This window comes from Panthera tigris, chromosome C1 (assembly GCF_018350195.1).
Source record: "Panthera tigris isolate Pti1 chromosome C1, P.tigris_Pti1_mat1.1, whole genome shotgun sequence".
NCBI lineage: Eukaryota > Metazoa > Chordata > Mammalia > Carnivora > Felidae > Panthera > Panthera tigris.
This window is the reverse complement of record NC_056667.1, coordinates 45,836,594-45,858,504: the sequence shown is the minus strand read 5'-3', so window position 1 is coordinate 45,858,504 and position 21,911 is coordinate 45,836,594. Positions and strand designations below refer to the sequence as shown.

At 45.1% G+C, this 21,911-nt stretch overlaps 1 protein-coding gene across 8 annotated transcripts in view; it reads left to right on the top strand.

Annotated features, from left to right (window-relative positions):
• DAB1 (DAB adaptor protein 1) overlaps positions 1-21,231 on the top strand; it is a 406,170-nt gene extending 384,939 nt beyond the window's left edge. For 7 of the 8 annotated variants that reach the window (XM_042997380.1, XM_042997379.1, XM_042997376.1 and 4 more), the window contains 4 exons: positions 4,331-4,879; positions 8,679-8,806; positions 9,139-9,249; positions 20,020-21,231. In XM_042997380.1, the coding sequence (XP_042853314.1) occupies positions 4,331-4,879; positions 8,679-8,806; positions 9,139-9,234 (773 nt within the window). In that variant the 3' untranslated portion in view covers positions 9,235-9,249; positions 20,020-21,231. The remainder of the gene's footprint in view (positions 1-4,330; positions 4,880-8,678; positions 8,807-9,138; positions 9,250-20,019) is intronic. The other variant, XM_042997377.1, reaches the window with a different exon arrangement.
• Positions 21,232-21,911: the final 680 nt, after the last annotated feature.

The window sequence follows — 21,911 nt, the reverse complement described above, 5'->3', positions numbered from 1 at the left end:
GGTATCCCCAGGTGCAAGCATCTGGTTGTAAATTGCAATTTTCAACACTTCTTAAAAATCTAACTGGAAGGCAGTAATGCAGGTGTTTCCTTTCACTTCACAGTAAGGAGATTTATGATTGATCTGCACTCCGTGGCATAAACAGATGCTCCGTGGCCCCTCCTCCCTCCACTGTCGAACATTAATGACTAAATGTTACTAAGCAGTTAAGTGGCTGCCGTGGCACACACCAAGTGGCTCCCCAGGTCCACTGCTACCACAGTCCTGCTACCGAGGTGTGCCGTCGGGCATGCACAATGCCATGTGGCCTGAGAGCCTTAGCTCACAGATTTGGGGACAGCCCAGGCTGCAGAGACCACCCCCCTCCAGGAGAAGCAAGTCAGACCTGCGAGTTCCCAAACATGATACCCAATTACCCCGTGCTGCTTTTTTTTTTTTTCTTTTGAATATTGTACTTTGGTCTGAAGCAGATGGCATGAAGCCAGGGAGACATGCTAATAGCTCTCTCCAGAAAAGTGTGCACAGCCCATCTGTTGGTTCCTTGTGGGGGGGAAAAAAAAGACAGAGTGAAAGAAAAACCTGCCACCGACAGTAGAATCTTTAGAGATCACAGTACTTACAGATCTTGGAGTTTAATTGTACACTTGGAAAAATGCAGTGGAGGCATTTATTCCACTGTAACTCATTCACCTTTATAAAGAGACTTTCTCCAGTCTCCAGCATTTAGGGGGCCATCGATGTGGCCCACAACTGTGGTAGACACAGAGGAGGTGGAGAGAGAAAATAAAGGGTTCCTGCCAGCAGGTGGTTTCTTGTCTAATGAGGGAGGACAGAGTAACTGGGCGATAACAACACAGTGTGACAAGTGCCATAACGGAGATGAACACTGAGGACTGCGGAAGCCCAGAGGAGGAGAACCAGCCGAATCCCCAGAGCAGGGAAAGTGCCCAGCACAGGTGATGCTGAACTGGTTCTCAGAGAGCATGTAAGGAGTAGCCACGTGAAGGAGGGGGTGGCTTTCCTGGCAGAAGCACCAGCAGAGATGAGAGAGAGCAGGTGGAGTTTTGTTTGCAGGTGCTGTGGGGAAAGGTACCCGTGAAAATGGGATGGAGAGGTGGGAAAGGGGACTGACCCCTAAAGGCTCCTGAGCCAAGCTAAGGCATCTGAACCTTATACTCAAGACAATGAAGCACTGTATTTGCATTTTAGAACAGTCCTCCAGGGGCAACGAGGGGGGCGGAGCGGAAGCAAACTAAAAAATAGCCTGGCTGGAGGCTGAAACCTTCCATCCCTTCATCAAAATGGCCATCAAGTGGCGCCCTGGTGGCTCAGTCCGTTAAGTGTCCGACTTCGGCTCAGCTCATGGTCTCATGGTTCGTTAGTTTGAGCCCCGCGTTAGGCTCTCTGCTGTTGGTGCAGAGACCACTTGGGATCCTCTGTCCACCTTCTCTCTCTCTCTCTCTCTGTCTCTCTCTCTCTCTCTCTCCCTCTCAAAAATAAATAAACATTTAAAAATAAATGGGCAGCAAGTTTGAGGTAGTTGAAAGATCCATGTCTCCCCCATGTCAGACCCAGTGCCCCCTTTTTATGACAAATATTTGTAATGTCACCTTCAAATTCTTGAAATTCATCGATAATATAACTTACCTACACAGCTTTTTAAAAAGTCAATATGATGCCTGCATTATAAGGAGGAACTTTTCAAAAGCTAACTTATAATAAAAAGGTACGTATCTGAATACGGAGAACGCCCAGGTCCGAGCACACTAGATGTCCTACTAAGTGGCCTGGTGTGCATACCTATAAAGAGAGGCACTGCAGGTGCAGACAGATGCATGAACGTGGTGTTGGCTCAAACACCAGGAGAAGTGTTTCTGTCGGGACCACAGCTTTCCCAAATGGGGAGCAGCTCTTAACAGTGTTTCAAACAAAACAAAATACAGTCTGCCCTCAGAGTACACAGTTGTGACCTTCCTAGAAAACTGTGCAATGAAACTTTGCCTTTCCACGTAATTCAAAGTCCAGTCCATACTCAGTTGTAAGATACACTGTGGTATAACTTGCACACGTTGGTCTCAGACATTGTAGGATATCCACGCTCGCCGCCTCTTAAATGTGGGTAGTGTCTCCCTCTAGCCAATTGCCCTGACACCCAAATACACGCCCCAGATATCCTGGTCACCTCCTAAGGGATGGTAGCCCTCCAACTGAGAACCCCTGGGCCCCACCAAATAAATCAGAAAGTAAGAAACACACTTGCAGAATTCTTAGTCTGTTGGTGGGCTTAAGTCACAGCCTTATTAGGTGATAGGTGAGGTGAAAATCAACGTAAGCGACTGTCAGGTTTGGAGTGTCAACGTCATTGTGTCTTCACCCCTCTTAGTTCAGTGCGCTAGGGCTCAGGGGATCTCATAAGGATATTGTCTGTGTTGCTCCTTGATGCTCCATAAGTGCATTGCACACTGCTGGATTAATCAGCAAGAAGCCCATGTGTCCTGTCTCTGACTCTCTGGCACCTCCTGTCACCTTACAAGGAAATGGCTAGACTTTCAATGCCGCCCCCATTCCTTATTCATCATTGAAGGGATCTGAGGGTGGACCGTGAGTGACGCCCTCTGCACGCGATTTCTCTGGGCTCCCCAGGGTCATTGACATCACCCATGACCCGACCAGCACCACAGCGCCTGCCTGCCTTCCCTTTGGAAGTTGCTAGGATACCCTGCATCCACTCCTCCTTTCCTGGCCTCACTGCTGCACACCTGCAAACTCCTTCTGACAGCCATGAAAAGGCTGGTTTTGAGAAGTCAGGCCAAGTCGGCGTCTCCATCCTCTACTCCGCCTGGCCGGGGAATCTGTCTCCAAGGCTCAGCGGCACATGCATATGACCCCTGGGCCCCCTGAGAAGGGCAGGGACCACCGGAAGCACGTGGGAGTTTCTCTGGGCCTGCCCACACTTTGCCGAAACCCTGGGTGACTGTACCAGGTGTACTGACCGTGCGAAGATCAGAAATTGGTCTTGGCCGTCTGCGTGGGGCACTGTGGTACAGAGGGAAGAACATTAGCTTCGGGGATGGACGACCTCAGTTCAGATCCTGATCCCACTTGGCACTGACTGTGTGACCCCAAACACAGTACTTTCCCTCTCTGAGCACCAATTTCCTTATCCCTAAAATAGAGATAATAAGAACACCTCCCCTGCGAGGATTTTATGAAGATGTAAAGCATCTATCTAATGCTGTACCTAGAATGTTACAGTCATTTCTAAGCGGAAATGATTCATGTTATTTTTGTTCATGTGAACGTATCAGTTGTGCTGCTTTTAAAATGGTTATATCTCACCTGAAAGGACTTAGTACGGCCAACAATTCTCATGGCAACCTACGTGAGTGGACACCCTGGAGTTTCGCAGTACCCAACATATGCCACTGTATGAGGTGCCCCCGAGTAGACAGTCACCTAAAATTGACATCATCATCATAACACAGAAATCGTGTGTAATAATACCTGTAGCTACCATTTACTGCATGGCTGCTGTATACAGGCAAGGAATTGAGTACTTCAAAGGCTTTATCTGATTCAAATACTACTAACTGCTAACATTTACCAAATGCTCACTCTGTGTCTGGTGTAGGACTCCACCTCACATACATCATCTCCATTTATCTGTAAACCAGACCTGTGTGACAGAAGGTATTTAACGTCCCCTTTTCAGATAAGGAGACAGAGCCCTAGAGAGCTTGTGAGCACTCCCTAAATTTCAGAGATAAGAAGTGGCTGTCTGAATTTTAACCCATGCCTCGCAAACTGACACTCTGGTTCTTCCCTTGGCACACGGCTTCGATGCCTGGAAGGAAGATCTTCCTACCTGGCTTTCCAACAAGGAGCCTGACTTTTAGCTTAGAGAACTGGCGCGATTGAGAATGTCCCAGGCCTAGGAAGAAGGGGAGGCAAGATTGAAACCCACATGTGCCTGATGTCCAGTTGTCTGCCTTTTCCCATGGGACACACCGGCTCTCCAGGCTCTGGTGTCAGAAATCTTTAGCAATTCTAGCAATATTGTCATTATCCCCCAGATGTCTGCCCGGCTTGCTCCCTCACTGCATTCTGATTTCCACTTATGAATCGCCTCCCCGGAGAAGTTTCCCCTGACCATTGCTCTAGACAGAACGCTCCCTGAGAGTAGAGGCTTCTGTCTCACTCATCTTTGTGTCTCCAGTCCCTTGCACATAGCCTGACACTTAATGGTTGTTCAGTTATCTTTCTGCTTATCCCTTGAATCCGTGGATTGTTCTTTCCTAGGGTACCTGACTATTCTTCTACCCCCTTCCAGGTTATGTTGCAATGGGCGCTGTCCTCCCATCCTTCTGGGGCCAGCAGCCCCTCGTCCAACAGCAGATCGCCATGGGTGCTCAGCCACCAGTCGCTCAGGTGATGCCGGGGGCTCAGCCCATCGCATGGGGCCAGCCGGGTCTCTTCCCTGCCACTCAGCAGCCCTGGCCAGCTGTGGCCGGGCAGTTTCCGCCAGCCGCCTTCATGCCCGCACAAACTGTTATGCCTTTGCCAGCCGCCATGTTCCAAGGTCCCCTCACCCCGCTTGCGACCGTCCCAACCACGGGTGACTCCACCAGGTCAAGTCCACAGACCGAGAAGCCCAGGCAGAAAATGGGGAAAGAGATGTTTAAGGATTTCCAGATGGCCCAGCCTCCACCCGTGCCCTCCCGCAAACCCGACCAACCCTCCCTCACCTGTACCTCAGAGGCCTTCTCCAGTTACTTCAACAAAGTCGGGGTGGCACAGGATACAGATGACTGTGACGACTTTGACATCTCCCAGTTGAATTTGACCCCCGTGACTTCTACCACGCCATCAACCAACTCACGTGAGTGCCTGTCTTTGGAAACATAAATCCAGTGAGAGCAACGCCTTGCTTCTGGAGTCAGTGAACTCCTTTCGGTTCCCATGCAGCAGGCTTCCTTGTTTACATCACTACTAACAATAATAATAGCTGCCCGGTACGAGGTACCAACAATAATATACATACCTACTTCGTATAATGGCTTTGATTACTTTTATACTCATAACAGTGCTTATTACAGGTTTTGTTAGACCTTTTTGGCCAATATAGTGAAGTTCAAAAACAGGAGGGTAGGCAGAAGGGGAGCATCGAATACAAACCTGTCGCTTTTCTACCATGTCACTCTGCTGCTCAAGTTTTATTTGTTCACATCCATTCGCTCATGATCCCTGCTTATGACACACAGATTCCTGAAATGGAAATGCAGGGTGAATGGGAACCGCAGATGTTTGGGGGACAAGGACAAAAAATTAGAACAGAAAATTAAGATCAAGAGAAAACTTGGAGAGAAAGAGCAGCTGTAAGTCTCGTCCAACTAGTATAGTAGAAGCCAGATTTGGGCTTAAGGCTTTGGGTAGGCAAAGAGAAAAATCGGTAGCCTTGCAGAAACCTCTAGACTGGGAACCAAGGACCAGGTTGATCACTTTGTAGTTTTGTGCCTATGGGCGAGTGATTTTATTTCCATGAGCCTCAATTGCCTCATCTCTCTTAGGCTAAGGGATATTAAAAGGATTCAGTGGTACAGTTACTGAAGCTTTGTATACCTCACGGAGTTTAAAGTCTTTTTATCACCATTATTGTTGCATAGTGAGTGGTTTTCTGCAGAATCCTGACCAGGGTTCCAAACCTTGGCTCTCCTACCACAAGCTGTGTCTTTGGGTAAACGTATGACTCTTCTTCTTCACCTCAGCTATATCATGGGTAAAATATGCGAGTTGGCTTGGATGAGCCATGTGCCTCCTAGTTCAGGCATTCAGTGATTCTGTCCCAGCTCACTTTTCTACTGCAAGCATCCGGAAAATCATACCCATGTAGCCAATCAGAATCCAGACACACTTGAGCATGGATATGCTTGGTCGACACCGTTCGCAAAGGTGTCTGCCGATTCAGCCTGTGCCTTGACAATTGATAAGGGAAAAGAAAAGTCTCATGGAACAATGAGTTTGGCGTTTTCATTACTGTCATAGATGATATGGATCACTGCTTGGCCAATATCGTGAATTGTCGAAAAAATCTAATGCTAACACAATTAGATAGTGTCATTTCAGCCAGGTTTGGAAGGCTGTTCTGAAAAGGAATGTCTTCGGCGTGTATAAACAACACGCTTCCACTCAGGCCATATGATCTACATAGCAGGGGCCTCACTATTAACTCTAACTCATAGGGTTTCAATGAAGAATAATGAATAAAAAATGAAATGGTCAAAGAATGAGAGTCATGCATAAATAAGCTTCTCTTGACGACAAACGCTCTCTTTCAACAGGCTTGTGTGCCAGCCACAAATAAAACGAAAGTTTCAATTCTTTGAGGACAGGAAATGTGTCCTAATCATTTGTACCCTTCTCATAATGCTAGCATAGCATCTCGCCCGTGGGAGACATTTGCGAAAGGTCATAGAGATTGAAATGAAGGAAACAGGCCGCTCAGTTACTGTTGTGTTTTAGAGCAAGGTTCTGCAACCTTGACTCTGTTGGTATTTTGGGCCAAATCATCCGTTGATGTGGGATCTGTGCTGTGCTCATAGGACATTTAGCAACACCCTTGCCCTCCACCCATTAGATTCCAGAAGCACCCATCCTCTGCCCCTAGTCATGACAGTCAAAGATGACCCGAGATATTGCCAGACATTCCCCAGGATTTAAATTGCCCCAAATTTAGAACCACTCTTGTAGATTATAGAGGTATTCTAGAAAACCTTCTGCAGCCTGAGACATGTCAATAAATGCCTGATTATGCTTCCAATCAATTTCATCTGGTAAGTGGGAGCAGTCTACCTCTCAGACAGCAGCTCAGCCTGGGTTCTCAGCCTTTAGTCAGCAATGAGCCACTTCCAAACACAATTCAGAATCCAGTTACACTAACATGTATTAAACAGCTATCACACATCAGGGTGTTTCCAGCTCGCTCATCTCACTTAAACTCACTACAACTAGTTTGCTCCATAATCGTCTCACAAAACAAAACAGATTTCCTTTTAAATTAAAAAAAAAAAGTGTTTTCTTTCAAAGAAAAGAGTGAAGCCAGTCTTTATATCCTCTTATGCAGAAGCATCACCTTCAGAATGTTTTGAGTGGAGGATCAGTCGGACCAAAAGTAAACCACAACTAGAGATAGAGCGCACGGTCTGACTTCAGCTCAGGTTATAATCTGGCCGTTTGTGAGTTCGAGCCCCGCGTCGGGCTCTGTGCTGACAGCTCAGAGCCTGGAACCTGCTTCAGATTCTGCGTGTCCCACTGTCTTTGACCTGCCCCCCACTCACGCTCTGTCTCTCTCTCTCTCTCTCTCTCAAAAATGAACAAACATTAAAAAAAGAGGGAAATGGAGCACACAGTTGGCCACACAGCAGAGACCGACCCATGTTGAATCCCAGCACTCCTGTTTCGTGGCGCTCTTCACTCTGAGAAAGTCACTTCACCTCTCTGAGCTTCAGTGTCTTCATCAGAAAAGAACAATAGCTAAACAGCTCTTTGCAGCATTCACATTAGAGAATGCCGTGAATGCGGTGCCCAGCTTGCTGGCACAAAGTAAAGAGCATCATTATTCTAAATACATATCCATCAAGGCAAAAGGCACTCACCAAGTTTGAGAATCACTCACTATCTGACAAACAGCCAGATTTAGTAAATTCTGGGCAGTTATGGTAGGGAGGCCTTATCCGTGTCATTTGGAATTTAGCTACTAAATCAAGCCATAACCACTTCCTCATTTGGGGCTGAGCCAGTGACTGGTGTTTTCCAGGCGAAATTAGAAATCGCTGAAAGAAGAATGGCTTCAACTGGCATATTTGTTAGAACCTCTGGAACAAGTGAGATGAGGAAAACGTGGGAAGGCCGGGACAGAAAGCGCAGAGCCTTACGCAGTGAGAAGTAAAGTGCTAGTTGTCAACCTGCCAGCAGCTCCATCCATCCCCCCACCTCACTGAGGCTATCTTCGTGCAACACGTGTTTATCAAATACCTGCCGCGTGCGAGGTTCTACCATTCACCAACTGTGTGGCCTTGAGCAATTTAGCACACTCACTTCCCTTATCCGTAAAATCAGGATAACTCCTACCTCAAAGAGGCTTTGGGAGGGTTAGAGATCCTGTCTGTGAAGTTTCTGGCCACATCTGACACATAGAGGGCACTCGATACATGGGCATCACCATCCTCCAGTCTATTTATTATTGAAATAAATGCATGACGGTAAGGAAGAGAGAAGAAAGAAAAATCTGGTCGGTGCTTATCACCTGGAGTGTGTAGAAATGCAGAGTTTCTGAACCAGTAGGTTCAGAACCAGTAGGTCTGGGGTGGGGGCCTAAGAATGTGCATTTCTGGCAAGTTCCCAGATATGCTCCTGCTGCTGAGCCAGGAACCATTCCTTGAGAACCACTGCCTGACCCGCCCATATGCACCTGCTCCTACCTGAGCATCAGGTGTGTGAGAGGGCCAGGATAAATACGTACAGAGGAGATGTTCGCTTGTTCAACCGACCTGACTTAGGATAGGAAGCAGAGTGCTGGATTTGACTGGAATATAAGCCGATCCCTGAGGCCCCTGTGGGATGTAAATGGTTGCAGCCAGACACTTAATGATGTTCCCTCTCTGTGCATGGTCTCTGTGTAGCTCCAACCCCAGCCCCTAGACAGAGCTCTCCGTCCAAATCATCTGCATCCCACGCCAGCGATCCTACCACAGACGACATCTTCGAGGAGGGCTTTGAAAGTCCCAGCAAAAGCGAAGAGCAAGAAGCTGTAAGTGACCACCTTGTTCTTTCTGGTTTTGTTGTTCCTTAAGATTAAGACCTCTGTATCTGAAACGGACAGTGGGCGAGGAGCCCTGCATAGACTCTCATGTTCTAGGCGGGGTGCGAGAAGGGTTTTCTTTCACGTTCAAATGAGCAGCTGAAAGCCATGTTCCTTTCATGAAGTCCTTCCCTCGAGTTTGTGGGTGTGGTACCCACTAACCGCAGGTGCTGCCTCCTTGAAAATAACTGATTATACGTGTGCATGAAAATGTGCCCAGCTGTCTAATGCTTTCCGTTGTTGAAAAGAAAAAAAAAAAGTGTTATCTTCTTGTGTTCTAGCCTGATGGATCACAGGCCTCATCCAACAGTGATCCATTTGGGGAGCCCAGTGGGGAGCCCAGTGGTGATAATATAAGTCCACAGGCCAGTAGCTAGATAGCACAGGTCTGGGTAGGTATCTGTTCTTTTTATCTCCTTCACCCTTAAGCTATCTGCTTTCTGTTTTGCTTGTTCTCCATTGCTGAAGTCACGTCCCTGATGTTTGCACCCTTTCTCCCTGCCTGAGCATATTCCTGATGTTTGCACCCTTTCTCCCTGCCTGAGCGTATTCCTGATGTTTGCACCCTTTCTCCCTGCATCGTGTCTATTTGCCATCTTGTTCTTCCTCATGGATGCATGACCTTTGACGTATACTGCTAGGTAGGGGTTAGGGTGAGGAGTGGGGATCGGTCCCATTCTTTTAGTAATGATATGTTCTGAGTGGATGGCGGTGATAGAATGAGGCATGGTCAATATTAACACGGATTCAGTTTCTGAAAGCATCAGCATTCTGAGATGGACGCATCCTGCCCACCCTGATAATTTCTCACTGCAGTGGGATCCAAATGCTTTAACCTTTGAAGCAAAGTGTCCCTGCATCTGCCTTCACTCCACAGACCTAAAGAGGTCACCAACCAAACATCCGGTGAAGCCAGGCGAAGAAGCAAGAACAAGCCTTGGAATGAGACTGATAGACGTAAGCTCACAGCAGCCCATTTAGTGTTGCCACAAGGGACCCCCTCGCCCTTCCTAACGTAAAGGCAAAATGCGAAGCTCAGAGACACGTAGCATTTGCTTGACGCACTGCTGTTTGCACCTGTGCTACAGCATGTGGTTTGGTGCTGAACCACTTCAGATTCCATCAGCAGCTACTTTGAGAGAAGTGTCCTTACATTCACTAGAAGTGGCTTCTGGCACTTGAATCTCAATACATCTGATTTGGTCCCAAGAAAGAGGAGCTGACGAAGCAAACCTTCTCAGGAGACAGAAGTACACCTCGTTGCCCAGACGTGGTTTCTCAGGTCGCTCCTTGACGAATGTGTTCGATTTTCAGATACCTGCCTAGTTTTCCACAAATGTGTAGGACTGCAAGGCTGTACCCAGAGTTCCTTTCCTTAGTCCTGAACAGCGTGGTCAGCACCATTAAAATGGTAAATAGTTTTCACCATTCATAACTCGGTGCTGAGGCTCAAAATCCTCAGTTCGCATGTAAGTTATTTTGACAGTTATTGAAAGCTAAAACAGTGTTTGGGAAGTGCATTTTGTTAATAGATTTTATGATGAAAGAGCTCAACATGCTGTATATTTTGCTACATTTTATACCAGTACAGTAGCATATAATAACACATATGCCATGCAAAATACCCGTCTAAAAATTCAGCCTTGCAAAGCTCTTTGGGAAGCTGGTGAATGTAAGGCAAAGTCAATGTTCCAGGAAAGAGGAGAGCTGAGGATTATGGGTGGATGGCTTGGAAAGATTCCCCAAGAGGTTTTCTACCCCCTTGTGTATGTTTTATTTCACGTGCTCAACCTTTCTGAAAAATTTGATGAATGAACCAGAGGTGACAAGAGCCATTCGTCAGTATAACAGCTAACATCATCCTAAAATTGAAGTTCTTCTAGAAAACAAAGATGACTTACACCATTTGCAGATCAATGTATCAAACCCTCATCTTTATGAGCCCGCTCAGCTTGAGACAGTCCAACAAGCTGAACTGTGTCTTGGGGCTTCAGTCTATTCCATGTTTGATGCTCCATCCAGAACCCCATGCCATGGGAAAATGTGATTTCTTAGTTCTCTGGCTTCCCTAGTCCCATAATCAGAATGATGCCAGCTGGGGGCTCACAGGCCACCTCTCACTTCCAAAAAGTAAGCAGGCTTACATTCACATATAAATTATAATAAATAGCTCCCAACCCCAAAAGGGCTGGACTGTAATCTTCAATGAAACAGTTTTCTCCCTTTGAACACTCCACTTGGCATTATCACAATTGCCTGTTGAGAATCCCAAGCCAAGAGGCTGATGCCAGCCTTGCAGACATATCCCCTAAGACACCCACAGTTGAAGTCCACATGAGCCTTTCTGGGCCCCTCCATCAACAGCATTACAAGCTGCATGTGATCTTTCCGCCCCTGTCACATCCGCTCATCTGCGCAATTAGAAATCTACTTACTGCACCAGCTTAGTGCCTTTCCAGACATTTGGAGAAGGGACACTATGAAGAGAAAGTTACATCCGTGGCTCTATTTTCCCCTCTGTTTTTGTACAGTTGGAAAGGAGGAGTCTTGTCCTTCTTATCACCCTTGCATTTTATCTCCAGCTGCTTCTGATTAGAAATACCCACACGGTTCTTAGTAGGTGGGGGTAACATCTGTTAACAAGTGAAAGCCATATCACACCGTCACACCATAATAAGAGAGAACAAACGGACTCAGCCCTCGCAGGTGGAAGCTTCAGTACCAATCTCAAACACCAGTTCTGTTTTAGCAATAAAGGGAAATATCTTCAGTTATTTCATTTTTCCCCTTACCCTCCCGTCTGGGACAATCCCGTGTCTTTGAAAGACTGGGTCAACAGTGGGGGGAAAAAGAAAAAGAACCAAAATAATATTGTAATGGCTGGTGTGGGAATGGCAGGTAATTTATACTTCACTGATGTGTTTCTGGAGCAGTTTTAAGGGCGAAATGTTAGCTTTTGAGGAGATGAAAGGAAAATGAAAACATTTATTTGGTTAAATGGCTAAGTAAATAAACTGCCTATCAGACTTTCCCAGCTGTCAAATCGAAGTTGCATCTGTAACAATGGGGAATTGTTTGGTCTGTCTCCCTTAGTAACAATAGATATTGCCATAAATAATAAGTCGTTGTCATGTTTTTAATACTGATCTTCATAGTGGGAATCCAAGACATGTAAAATACTACCTCATGGATTTCTAGTGTTCAAGGGAAAAGAAAGCTGAACTTCAGATGCTTTAGGTGGAAGAATCTTTTAAAAAAATAAAAAAATAAAAACACAAGCTTTGTAAGAAGAAAGAAAGAAGTGCATAGAGTCAGGGACTTAGGTCTGGATTATGGTTTCAAAGCTGGTGACCTTAGGCAAGCACGTAACCCCTTTGTATCCTGGTCCCTCACGTGGATAAATATGGGTAATTAGTTATAACAGCTCCTTCCCCAGGCTGCCCCAGCATCAATAATCATGACCATGAAAGTGCTTTGTCAGCTTTGGAAGTAGAATACATGTATTTGGAATTATTGTTATTATTCTGTTTTTAAATACAATGAAACAACAGAGCCTTAAACCAAAGAACCATATAAAACAGAAAATAATCTGTCTGTCTCTTGGACATAACAGTCAGAGGCAAGTCCAACCCCAAGGCGTTGGAGTCATGCAGTTAGGAGATGGGAAGGGCCCCTCTGAGGACCATGTCGGCCAGGGTAGAGAGGTGGGCTGGGTGCCCAGAAATATTTAAAAGACAAAATCAGGAGACCGTTAAGACTGAAGGGAAGTGGGAGGTGAGGACAAGGACATAACCAAGGACAACCCCCGCATTCCTAATTTGGGGAACTAGACAGGACAGCATGCTTGAGCAGAGAGAGGGTGGGTTTACTTTGGAACTTGAGTTGAACTTGAGATGCCCATGAGACAGCCAAGTAGAGATGCAGGAGGCTGCTGGATTCAAGAATCTGGAGATCAAAAGAGAAAACCAGACTAAACAGCAAGATTTCGATATGGGTCCAAGCCACTGAAGGGATGGGCACAAGTAGAATATGTTGATCGTTTAGACCAGAGGTCAGCAAACTCTATAAACGTTTATGCTTTGGGGCGCCTGGGTGGCTCAGTCGGTTAGGCATCCGATTTCGGCTCAGGTCATGATCTCACGATTTGTGAGTTCGAGCCCCGCCTTGGGTTCTGTGCTGACAGCTCAGAGCCTGGAGCCTGCTTTGGATTCTGTGTCTCTGTCTCTCTCTGCCCCTCCTCCACTCATGCTCTGTCTCTGTCTCAGAAATAAACAAACATTAAAAAAAAATTAAACATTTATGCTTTGTGGGCCAGGTCTCTGTCACAACAAGTCCACTCTACTGTTAGAGAAAGAAAACAACAAGGGATAATGCATAAAGGAACGAATGTGGCTGAGTGCCAATAATACTTTATTTAAAATACTTTATCAAATTAATTATTAAAAACAGGCAGCCATCAAAATTGGCCAACGGGCTATGGTTTGCCGACCTCTGATTTAGATCCCACTCACTGTCTCTAGAATCACTCTGCAGAAGGTAATCACCGTGCCTTTCATTTACTACTACTAATAAAATATATTTCAAAATTACTAGCGTGTTTATAACCCTTCCAGAAACATCACCTAATTCAATCCTCAAGGTCACCCTCTTAAGTATTTTTATTATTCCCATTTCACAGATATGACAAGTAAGACAAGTAGACAGGTTAATGGCTTGCTGAAATCACAAGATTTACACATAATGGGGCTAGGATTTGAACCTACATCCACATTATATAGCTCGAGAGCTCTCAACCCCACCAGGACCACATGGGTTTTTAGCAGCTTCTTTTTGACTTAACAGCTGTGTGACTTGAGGTAGATGGCTTCATTTCTGACCTTTGGTCTTCTCTTCTGTAAAACAATTCCCATATCCTTCCAGCTGACATTCTAGAACCTTCTAACTTGTCTGTCTCACCCAGTCAGGGGATGGAAGACCCACTCCTCACATAAGATCTTTAACAGCACCCCTCCCCCAGGCTGCCTTATTCTAACAAAGGACAGGACTGAAGCCCCTTGAATATGCTGACTTTATTAGGGTTCCCAGAGACTATTGGCCTGAGATCCAGTACCCTCTCCTGATGACCAGGACTTTACTCTGGACAGGACCCTCTGCTCATGGCAGAGAATTGGTATCAACAACCTCTGCGTCTTCATCTACTTTGTGACAACAGCAAGAAAGATGATGTACGTGTGCAAAGCAGATAATTTGTGTCCATCATTGTTGGAGAAATGTAGAATTGATCAAAATGTTTGTGGACAACCCCCCCCCAACTCAGATTTTGCATCTCTGGAATTCACCAAGTGTGTTGCAACATCTCAAGATCCCAGGGAGCAAGTGCATTTGAGCAGCAGTGTCCATCTCTGAGGTATTTGTCTTAAATCCATCCTGTATTTTAAAGACTTTTCTACCCTGAAAGGCAAACATGCAGCCTGAAAGTGATCAGAAAACTTTGTGGGGTTTTCTTTTTCCTTTTTGTTCAAAGACTCCCAGCATTTGTTAAAACATTTTATGTTATCTGAGCTCATTTGTTACTTGTTACAATCCCTTGAGGTAGATGTTACAAGCCCCATTTTACAGATGAAGAAACTGAGGCCCAGGTAAAATGCTTGCCTAAGTTCATACAGGAAGTTAGGATTGCTAGGGTCTTTCTGGCTCTAAAACCCATGCATTTTTAATGATTCTATTCATGTCTTCAGATAGGACTTGATTCATTTCAGCCTCATTTCCACTCCCTGGCTACCACCACCTTTTTCATTTGCAAAGCCAGGAAATGTAAAAACCCCACTTAGCTGGGCCCCAGTGTTGGGGCTGGTTATTGCCTCAGCAGGGTGGTGCTGAGGGGCTCAAGCTTTAGCTCCTGTCTGGCTCCGGTCCGACCCCTGGCTTGACCCCAGACATAGACGGGCTTGCTCAGCAAGCTGATTGCATGGTGCACATTGACCTCTCCTCTAAGACCACCTTTCTCAGCATGCCCTGTCTTCTCTCCACCCATAATTTTTTCAAGGGACGTATCCTTTGGTAGACGTAGCTAAAAAAGGTTTCCGAAAATAAACTTAATAAAAATTAAATGGGTGCAAAGGACTAAGCATAGTTTAGGTGGCTTCAGAAAGGGGCTCATCATAAGGCGGGATAGGAAACCTCAAGCCAAAATGGGGCGGCCAACTGGGGGAAGTGAGGAAGCAGACACAGAAATGAGAGACCGCACCCTGGGCTGCTCTCCTCTGTTTCCGAAACTTCAGGAAAAACAACCCTCAAGCCTGAGGCCTCAGCTTCTCCCTGTAGGCGAGAGGTGTCAGGCCACGAGCCGTTCTTACTTTGACCTTCTACAAGAGGGAGCACGTGGTACTGGAGAGGACAGTGGGCATAAGGATACTTGAGTCCGTTTCCATGAAACTCTAGAAAAAGACAAATCTGTTGATAGTGGTCACAAGCAGATCAGTGCAGGTGGCTGGCACTGGAGAGAGGCGTTGACTGAAAAGGACACAGGGAAGGTTGCGGAAGTTCTGTAGCTTGATCGGGGTGACGAGGGCCACACCGGTGGATATGTTTTTCAGGACTCCTCCGACTGTACACGTAAAATAGGAACATTTCATTGTCTACAAACTACACCTCAGTGAAGTTGATTTTAAGATGAGAATAGGTGAACTCACAGAAATGGAGAGCAGATCAGAGGTTACCAGGGCTTGGGGCTATGGGAGACTGCTTAGTAGGTGCAGTCTGTTTGGGGTGATGACAGAGTTGTACACCGCTGCAGGCATAATTAATGCCACTGAGTTGCACACTTAAAAATGATTCAAATGGCAAATGCTTTGCTATGCATATTTAATTGCAATTTAAAAAAAAAAAAGCTAAAAAACAAGCAAACAAATAAACCTGGTTCTATCCCAGCTCTGCCCGTGCTGCCTGAATGACCTTGGGTGAGTCCCCAAGGTCTGAGAAACTTGCTTCTTCGCTATGAGTAGAGATAGGAATATCCAGGGGACAGCCTCACTATGAAGCCCAAGTGAGATGGTGTCTGCGAGCTAAGGAAGTCTTTGCAGACTGTATATGTTTCTGTAAACATAAGCTCTTATCACCCTAATTCTGTGATTCTCCATGGCTACTGTACATGAACACATAATTCGTACGGGGCATCGTCTGCAAACATGTGGAAGTGTCTTCTCCACGGGACCCTGCACCCAGATTCTATAGATTTAACCCCACATTCTTTCTGCACAATTTCCCTGGGCTAGTCCAGTGCCATTATTAGATTTCCTAACAGAGCCCCGTTACAGTGGCTCCTATGTGCTCTGAAGGAGAAGCCACCTACAGGTGATTGTGAGGCCTAAAACTACCTTCTACAAAGGAGGGATAAAACCACATCCCCAGGCAAGAGGGACCTAACCTTTTTGGAGTATCTCTTACGTGTCAGGCTTTCTGCTAGGCAATCAATGTATATTTCCTCCTTCGATCCTCACCGCACCTCTCACAGAGAGGATTTCTAGGCTCATTTTACTAATGAAGAAACTGGAAATCAGGGGTAAAGTAACCCGCACAGAGTCCTGCAGTCCTAGTCCCCTGCCGTGACCTGTATAGACCTCTGTCCGCACTGCATCATGTTATCTTCTAGTATGTTCTACACAGTGAGCTCCACTGTGCCCAAATTCTGAGTGGGAGCAGAGTGGCCCATGTCACCTGCAGAGTCCAGAAAGTCTTTCTACTGGAGCTGGGTCTGAAAGTAGAAACTCCCATTGTAGGACAAAGAGAGGCCCCAACGGCAGAAGAAACTGCCCAAGCAGAGTCTCAGAGATGGGAAAATCCTGTCATGTGACCAGGGTGACCAGAAGAGCAGAAGGTGGGGCATAAGAGGGAGAATGGAAATAGATGAGGCTGGATAAGAAGGTGGAGCCATATTGGAAAGGTGCCATCCTGAGGGGTTTGCATTTTCTTTGGGGTAATAAGGAGTCAGGAGGATTGTTTTGAGCAGGAGAATGGCATGACCAAATCCATTGCAGAAAGATCATTCTGGCAGAGGCATAAAGACATTTAAAAACAAAAAACAAAAAAACCATGATTTACGTGACCTGAAGGTTGGGTTTTGATTCACAGTCTGGAAGGGGCATTTATTAGCTCTAATGGACTAAGAGACAAATGGGTCTCGTGTGCCCAGCTAAGGAGCTTTGACCCTACCCTGTGGGTGACTGGGGAGCCTTTGAAGGAGGGCAGAGATGTGGTCAGATCTGCCAAAAGAAAACAAAAAATATCAATGGTGTGCTATGTTAATGTATGATTCCACTTAGGCTTTTGGAATATTGAAAATAGCCTGAAGACCCCATCATGACCTTGCCAGAAGCCAGGTCAGAAATTTCTGGATCAAATGATTTCTTACTCCCCTCCAGCTCTGACAGTCTAAGATTCTGTAACAAGGAAGTTAAAGCTATTGCCAAAACCTATAATGCATCACAGTGTCAGACTTTGGGATTATCTGCTGCTTGGGGTTTTCCACACCACTGCTCCCCTTCATTAGTGGGGATAATTGAGAGTTGACTGCAGTCCTTACCACTGTTGTGATGGGTATTTGAAACTAAATTCCGGCAAGCAGGAGATGGGTGAATATTTATCTCAGCTGCAGAAAGTTAATGCAGTGTGGCATTAATTACCCTGTCTGAGCCTGCTGTCTTCTTCTGTTTTTAGGTGTCATTCTCTGTTGAATAAATTAGTTTCCAAAATTAGAATAGAGCAAATTGTAGGGTGAGATCAAGGCGGCCTGAGTTCTTAGGATATCCAAAAAGAAGAGTGGGCAGAGAAGTTCTACCCAGGAATGATGAAGATACATCCTATAGCCCAGCATAGACGGGACATGTCTTTTCCCCAGAACTTGTACTTGACTTCACTACTTCTCCCTTTGCTCCACCCCGCCCACCCCCAAAACACAAACATGGTAAGGTTGCATGGTTAGCCTTGCAGTAGGTATTTGAAACATTTCAAGGCATTGGTAGGGAAGAGATGAGGTGCATAACAAATCCTCTTGCTATACATTTTGCTGGGTTAGAGTTTGAGAGTTTGAGAGAATTAAGCCAAACTGGACTGTATTTAGGACAAAGTGATCAGCACAGAGGAGAGAGTAGAAGCTGTATCATAGTCATTCATTAATCCAACAAATTCATTCATTGAGCACCTACTGTGCTGGGTCCACACGTGTAAAATAGCAGAAGAACTTAGCAAGCAGTAACCCAGAGGTAGGATATGGAATAATGGGCTTCCCTGTTTTCTGTCATGAGACATTTGGGAGAAAGATTACACTTACTCTGTATGTTTCTAAGGGCAGTATGAAGTCCCATGGGTGGGAAGCATGGAGGGACAAATTGGTATTCTCTCCTGTTATAGAATAGGGGGTCTCAAAGGATAGACGGATGCTTTTTCCTGGAAGAATACAGACGTAGTGAGGTCTAGAAGAAGACATCTTAGATTTGACAGCAGGAGTCCTGGATTCTGTTCAGGATGTGGTTTCTAAGTAACTTTGTGATTCTAGGGAAACAAAAGCTCCCTTCTCTAGGATTCACATTCTTCACCTATAAAATGATGGATCTGGACAAAATTATCTCCTAGTCCATTCCCACCGTACAATAAAAGCAAGCAATGTGATCTATTAAATGCATGAGGTACAGCTCGATGACCTTGAGATCATGCCACTTCTATGACCTTCAGATTTTATCTGCAAAATGAGATGGAAAGAAGAAAAGCCACTCCCAGGACAGTTAAGCAGATAAAATAAGACAGGAGGGTGCTTTGTAAACCGCGAAGCACTCTACAACACTACAGATTGAAGGACTGGTCTTTTCTCTCTCTCTCTCTCTCTTTTTTTTTTTTTCCACGGCAGTTGTTGTAGTAGCCTAGAAAAAGCACTGGACCCTACTTTCAGGTCTCACGTTCCAAACTTCCCTAGCTGTAGGAGCATGGAAAATTGCTTCACTGCTTTGTACATGATTTCCCATTTGCAAAACAGATAAAACATCTGCTTTACAAGTCTGTTGTGATAAGCTAAAAAGACACTGTACTTAAAGATACCTAGCATGGTGCCAGACGCATAGCCAGGGCTCCCAGAATATCAGTTCAATCTGATGGTTGAAGAAAATAAGCAAATAGAAAGGATCTATACCCACATGGCAACAGGCAGGCTAATATAGAAATATGACAGAATTAAGATGTCACTGTTTCCTTTTAACTCTGGCGCAAATATCCAAGAGTGGACAGCAAAAGGTCAAGTGTAAAGGAAGGGCCTATATATGCCTAAGACCAGTGTCTTGATCTGATCTGCTTGGCCAGTGCACCCCGGGCCGTCTCAACATGAAGTCTCAGGTAGTGTCAACAAGGCTAAACACCATTTCCCATATGCCTTTGGACTGAAGGTTTGCTTTGTCACATACAGGTCAAAATCCCTGTGTGTGTCTCAGGACAGCCAGTTCCAGGGTGCAGGCGGATGACTGGTCAACCCTGAAGCAGGAGATTTAGTGGAAATGAGTCCCAGAAGCTCTTCACTAAGAGCTAAAGGCATAATCGCTGTTTTTCCTGCTCAAAAGCGTACTCAGTCCTCACTGCCTGCAGAAACCAAAGACAGTTTGAAATAGAATTTCAGTGGTTTCAAGTAGACATTCATAAAACTATGTTGGAAAATTTTCAACTCGACTCTTGATGATTGTTATTTTCTGAAGACCTCTTCCTGCCAAGCGCTGTGCTTGGACGCTTTACATATAGATTATCTCGAATTCTCTCAAGAACCCTGTAGGATAAACAGTATTATTCCTATGTAATGGTTGGGAAAAGTGAGGCTCAGCAAGGATAAGTATCTTGCCCACCTCACACAGGTCGTCCAGCTCTCTCTGCTATACCTTCCTTTTCCCCTAATGGGGAACCAGTCTCAGCTTGAAAACCAAGGACAGACCTGGGTGAGTAGTTATTCTTAGTGATTAAACAAAGTTGCCAAAATGACATGCGTCATGATCAAATAATCCAAAACGTACCTAAGGTCATCCATCATAAACTGTCATCTTTCTGTTCTCATCCCAAACCCTCTTTCCCAAGCTGTGTCAGGAAATCCTAACTGGAAAAGAGCAGGTCTCACTTTGTCCTTCTGTCCATAGGAGCTGGAGCATCTCTATGCACAGATCAACAGACCTAAGAAATAGCATCGATGTGGGCTCATGGCAGGTGCTTCAAGACTGGCATGGAAATCGGCATCGTGACAGGCTCTCTTGTATTCTTTCACCTCACCTCATCCCATGAAGAAATTCACGACTGCCCAACAGAACTCATTTGGAAGAGGGAACTAGGAATTCATGGCAACAATGGCAGATAACTATGGCAGCACAAGAGGAAAAAAAAACACACAAAAGTATAAAAAATCATACCCAACATTAAATCTCAAATCAAGCCAATGCTTACCTGACAAATATTCTGAGCTCTCTCAGCATGGGTTTAAGATGACCCAGTACGCAAAATCATAATTCTCTTTTTATTTCTCAACCTGTTGGCCACTGTAAAGACATCAAATGTGGAGTTACAGGCCTCAGAGAGTGACAGCAGGGTTGGCACTGACTTCTTTTAGACATGAGCAAGATGTCCTTGTGACAACAGTATCGTCATCCCTTTGCCTTTTGACGTATGATGATGTATTTTCATCACTCCACAGGGCCTGGTCTGCCATTCTGTCCCCTTTCCTTGGTCATGTTTAAAAATTAATGGGTGTAAAGATTTTTGTATCGCTTCTGACTTTTTTTAGATATGGGTGAGGAAATCTAACTGGAAAAGAAAAGCCTCATATGAAAGGAATTCACTTGAAAATCACAAGACGGATAAGTGGTTGATTATGATCAAGAATGTTGCCAAAACACCCCTTTAGCTCTTCTGCACTCTGGTGAAGACAGACGGCTTTCGGTTCAAATCTTCATTCTGCGAGTAGGAAAGGACGTCGGAATCCCATTGATGAGAAAGACGAAAAAATGCATCTGGTTTTCTAAGAAGCTCTAAACTCTTAAGTACAATAAAATGATATTTTTTATTTTTCCGATATCTTGCTGCTGTGATGCTATGCAGACAAGTGTCTTCTCCACGTGCCATTTTCAAAGAAAAGTCATTTGCCAAATAATTCTGGTACAATCCTGGTTATGCGGTTTTGGATCTTAAAACCGACTTTCTAATGGAACAATGGTGACACGAATATTCGGAATAACAAACTGATTCCAGGATCACAACTGTTCATCGCTATCTCTTTTTGTACATCAGAAAATTCAAATGGGATTTTTATTTTATAACTTGAAAAAAAAAAAAAACCTTACCATTAAACTCTTTAAATATTTAAGGGAAATGGCTTTAAGGAGTTCTAATAAAAAAAAAATGCCAGTTTTTTTTTTTTTGTAAATATAAATGTTAATGAAAATGCTTTTTAATAATGCCATTACACTGTAGAGAAGGTAGCAGATTGAGTGCAGGATGTGACAAACTTGATGGATGGGGCTCCCTCTCCAGATGTTATGTGGAGCAGATGGGGGAAAGCTGGAGTTCAGGGACAGGTGGCAGAGCAGTTGGCCAATCCATAGCTAGTGAGCAAGAAGGGAGCACGTGACCCCACCGTCTACTCCAGCCCTTCCACAAGAACACTCGCCCTCGGTGGAGAACACAAGACAATGCTCACATTTTGAAGGCCTGTCCTTTAGATTCTGAAACTCCCTCCCATCTCTTCACGCCCACCGACCCCCATAGAGATCATTGAACTGTTTGTATGTGAAACAGAAGAGTTTAAGCTTCCTTTTTTTACATTGATGAGACAAAAAGTACAGTGTTCAGTTCATACATTTAGCACATGATTTTCATAAAGAATCTCTCTATTTTTGCCCTACAGAGAATTGTGCTACAGGTCAAGTGTGTTTTCCCGATGTTCCAGTATGTTGAATTTAGTGGTTTAACACTAAGGAGAAAACTTTAGAGGACCATGCGGTTAACTGGATTTGGGGTTAACTATCATTACTTGGTTTTA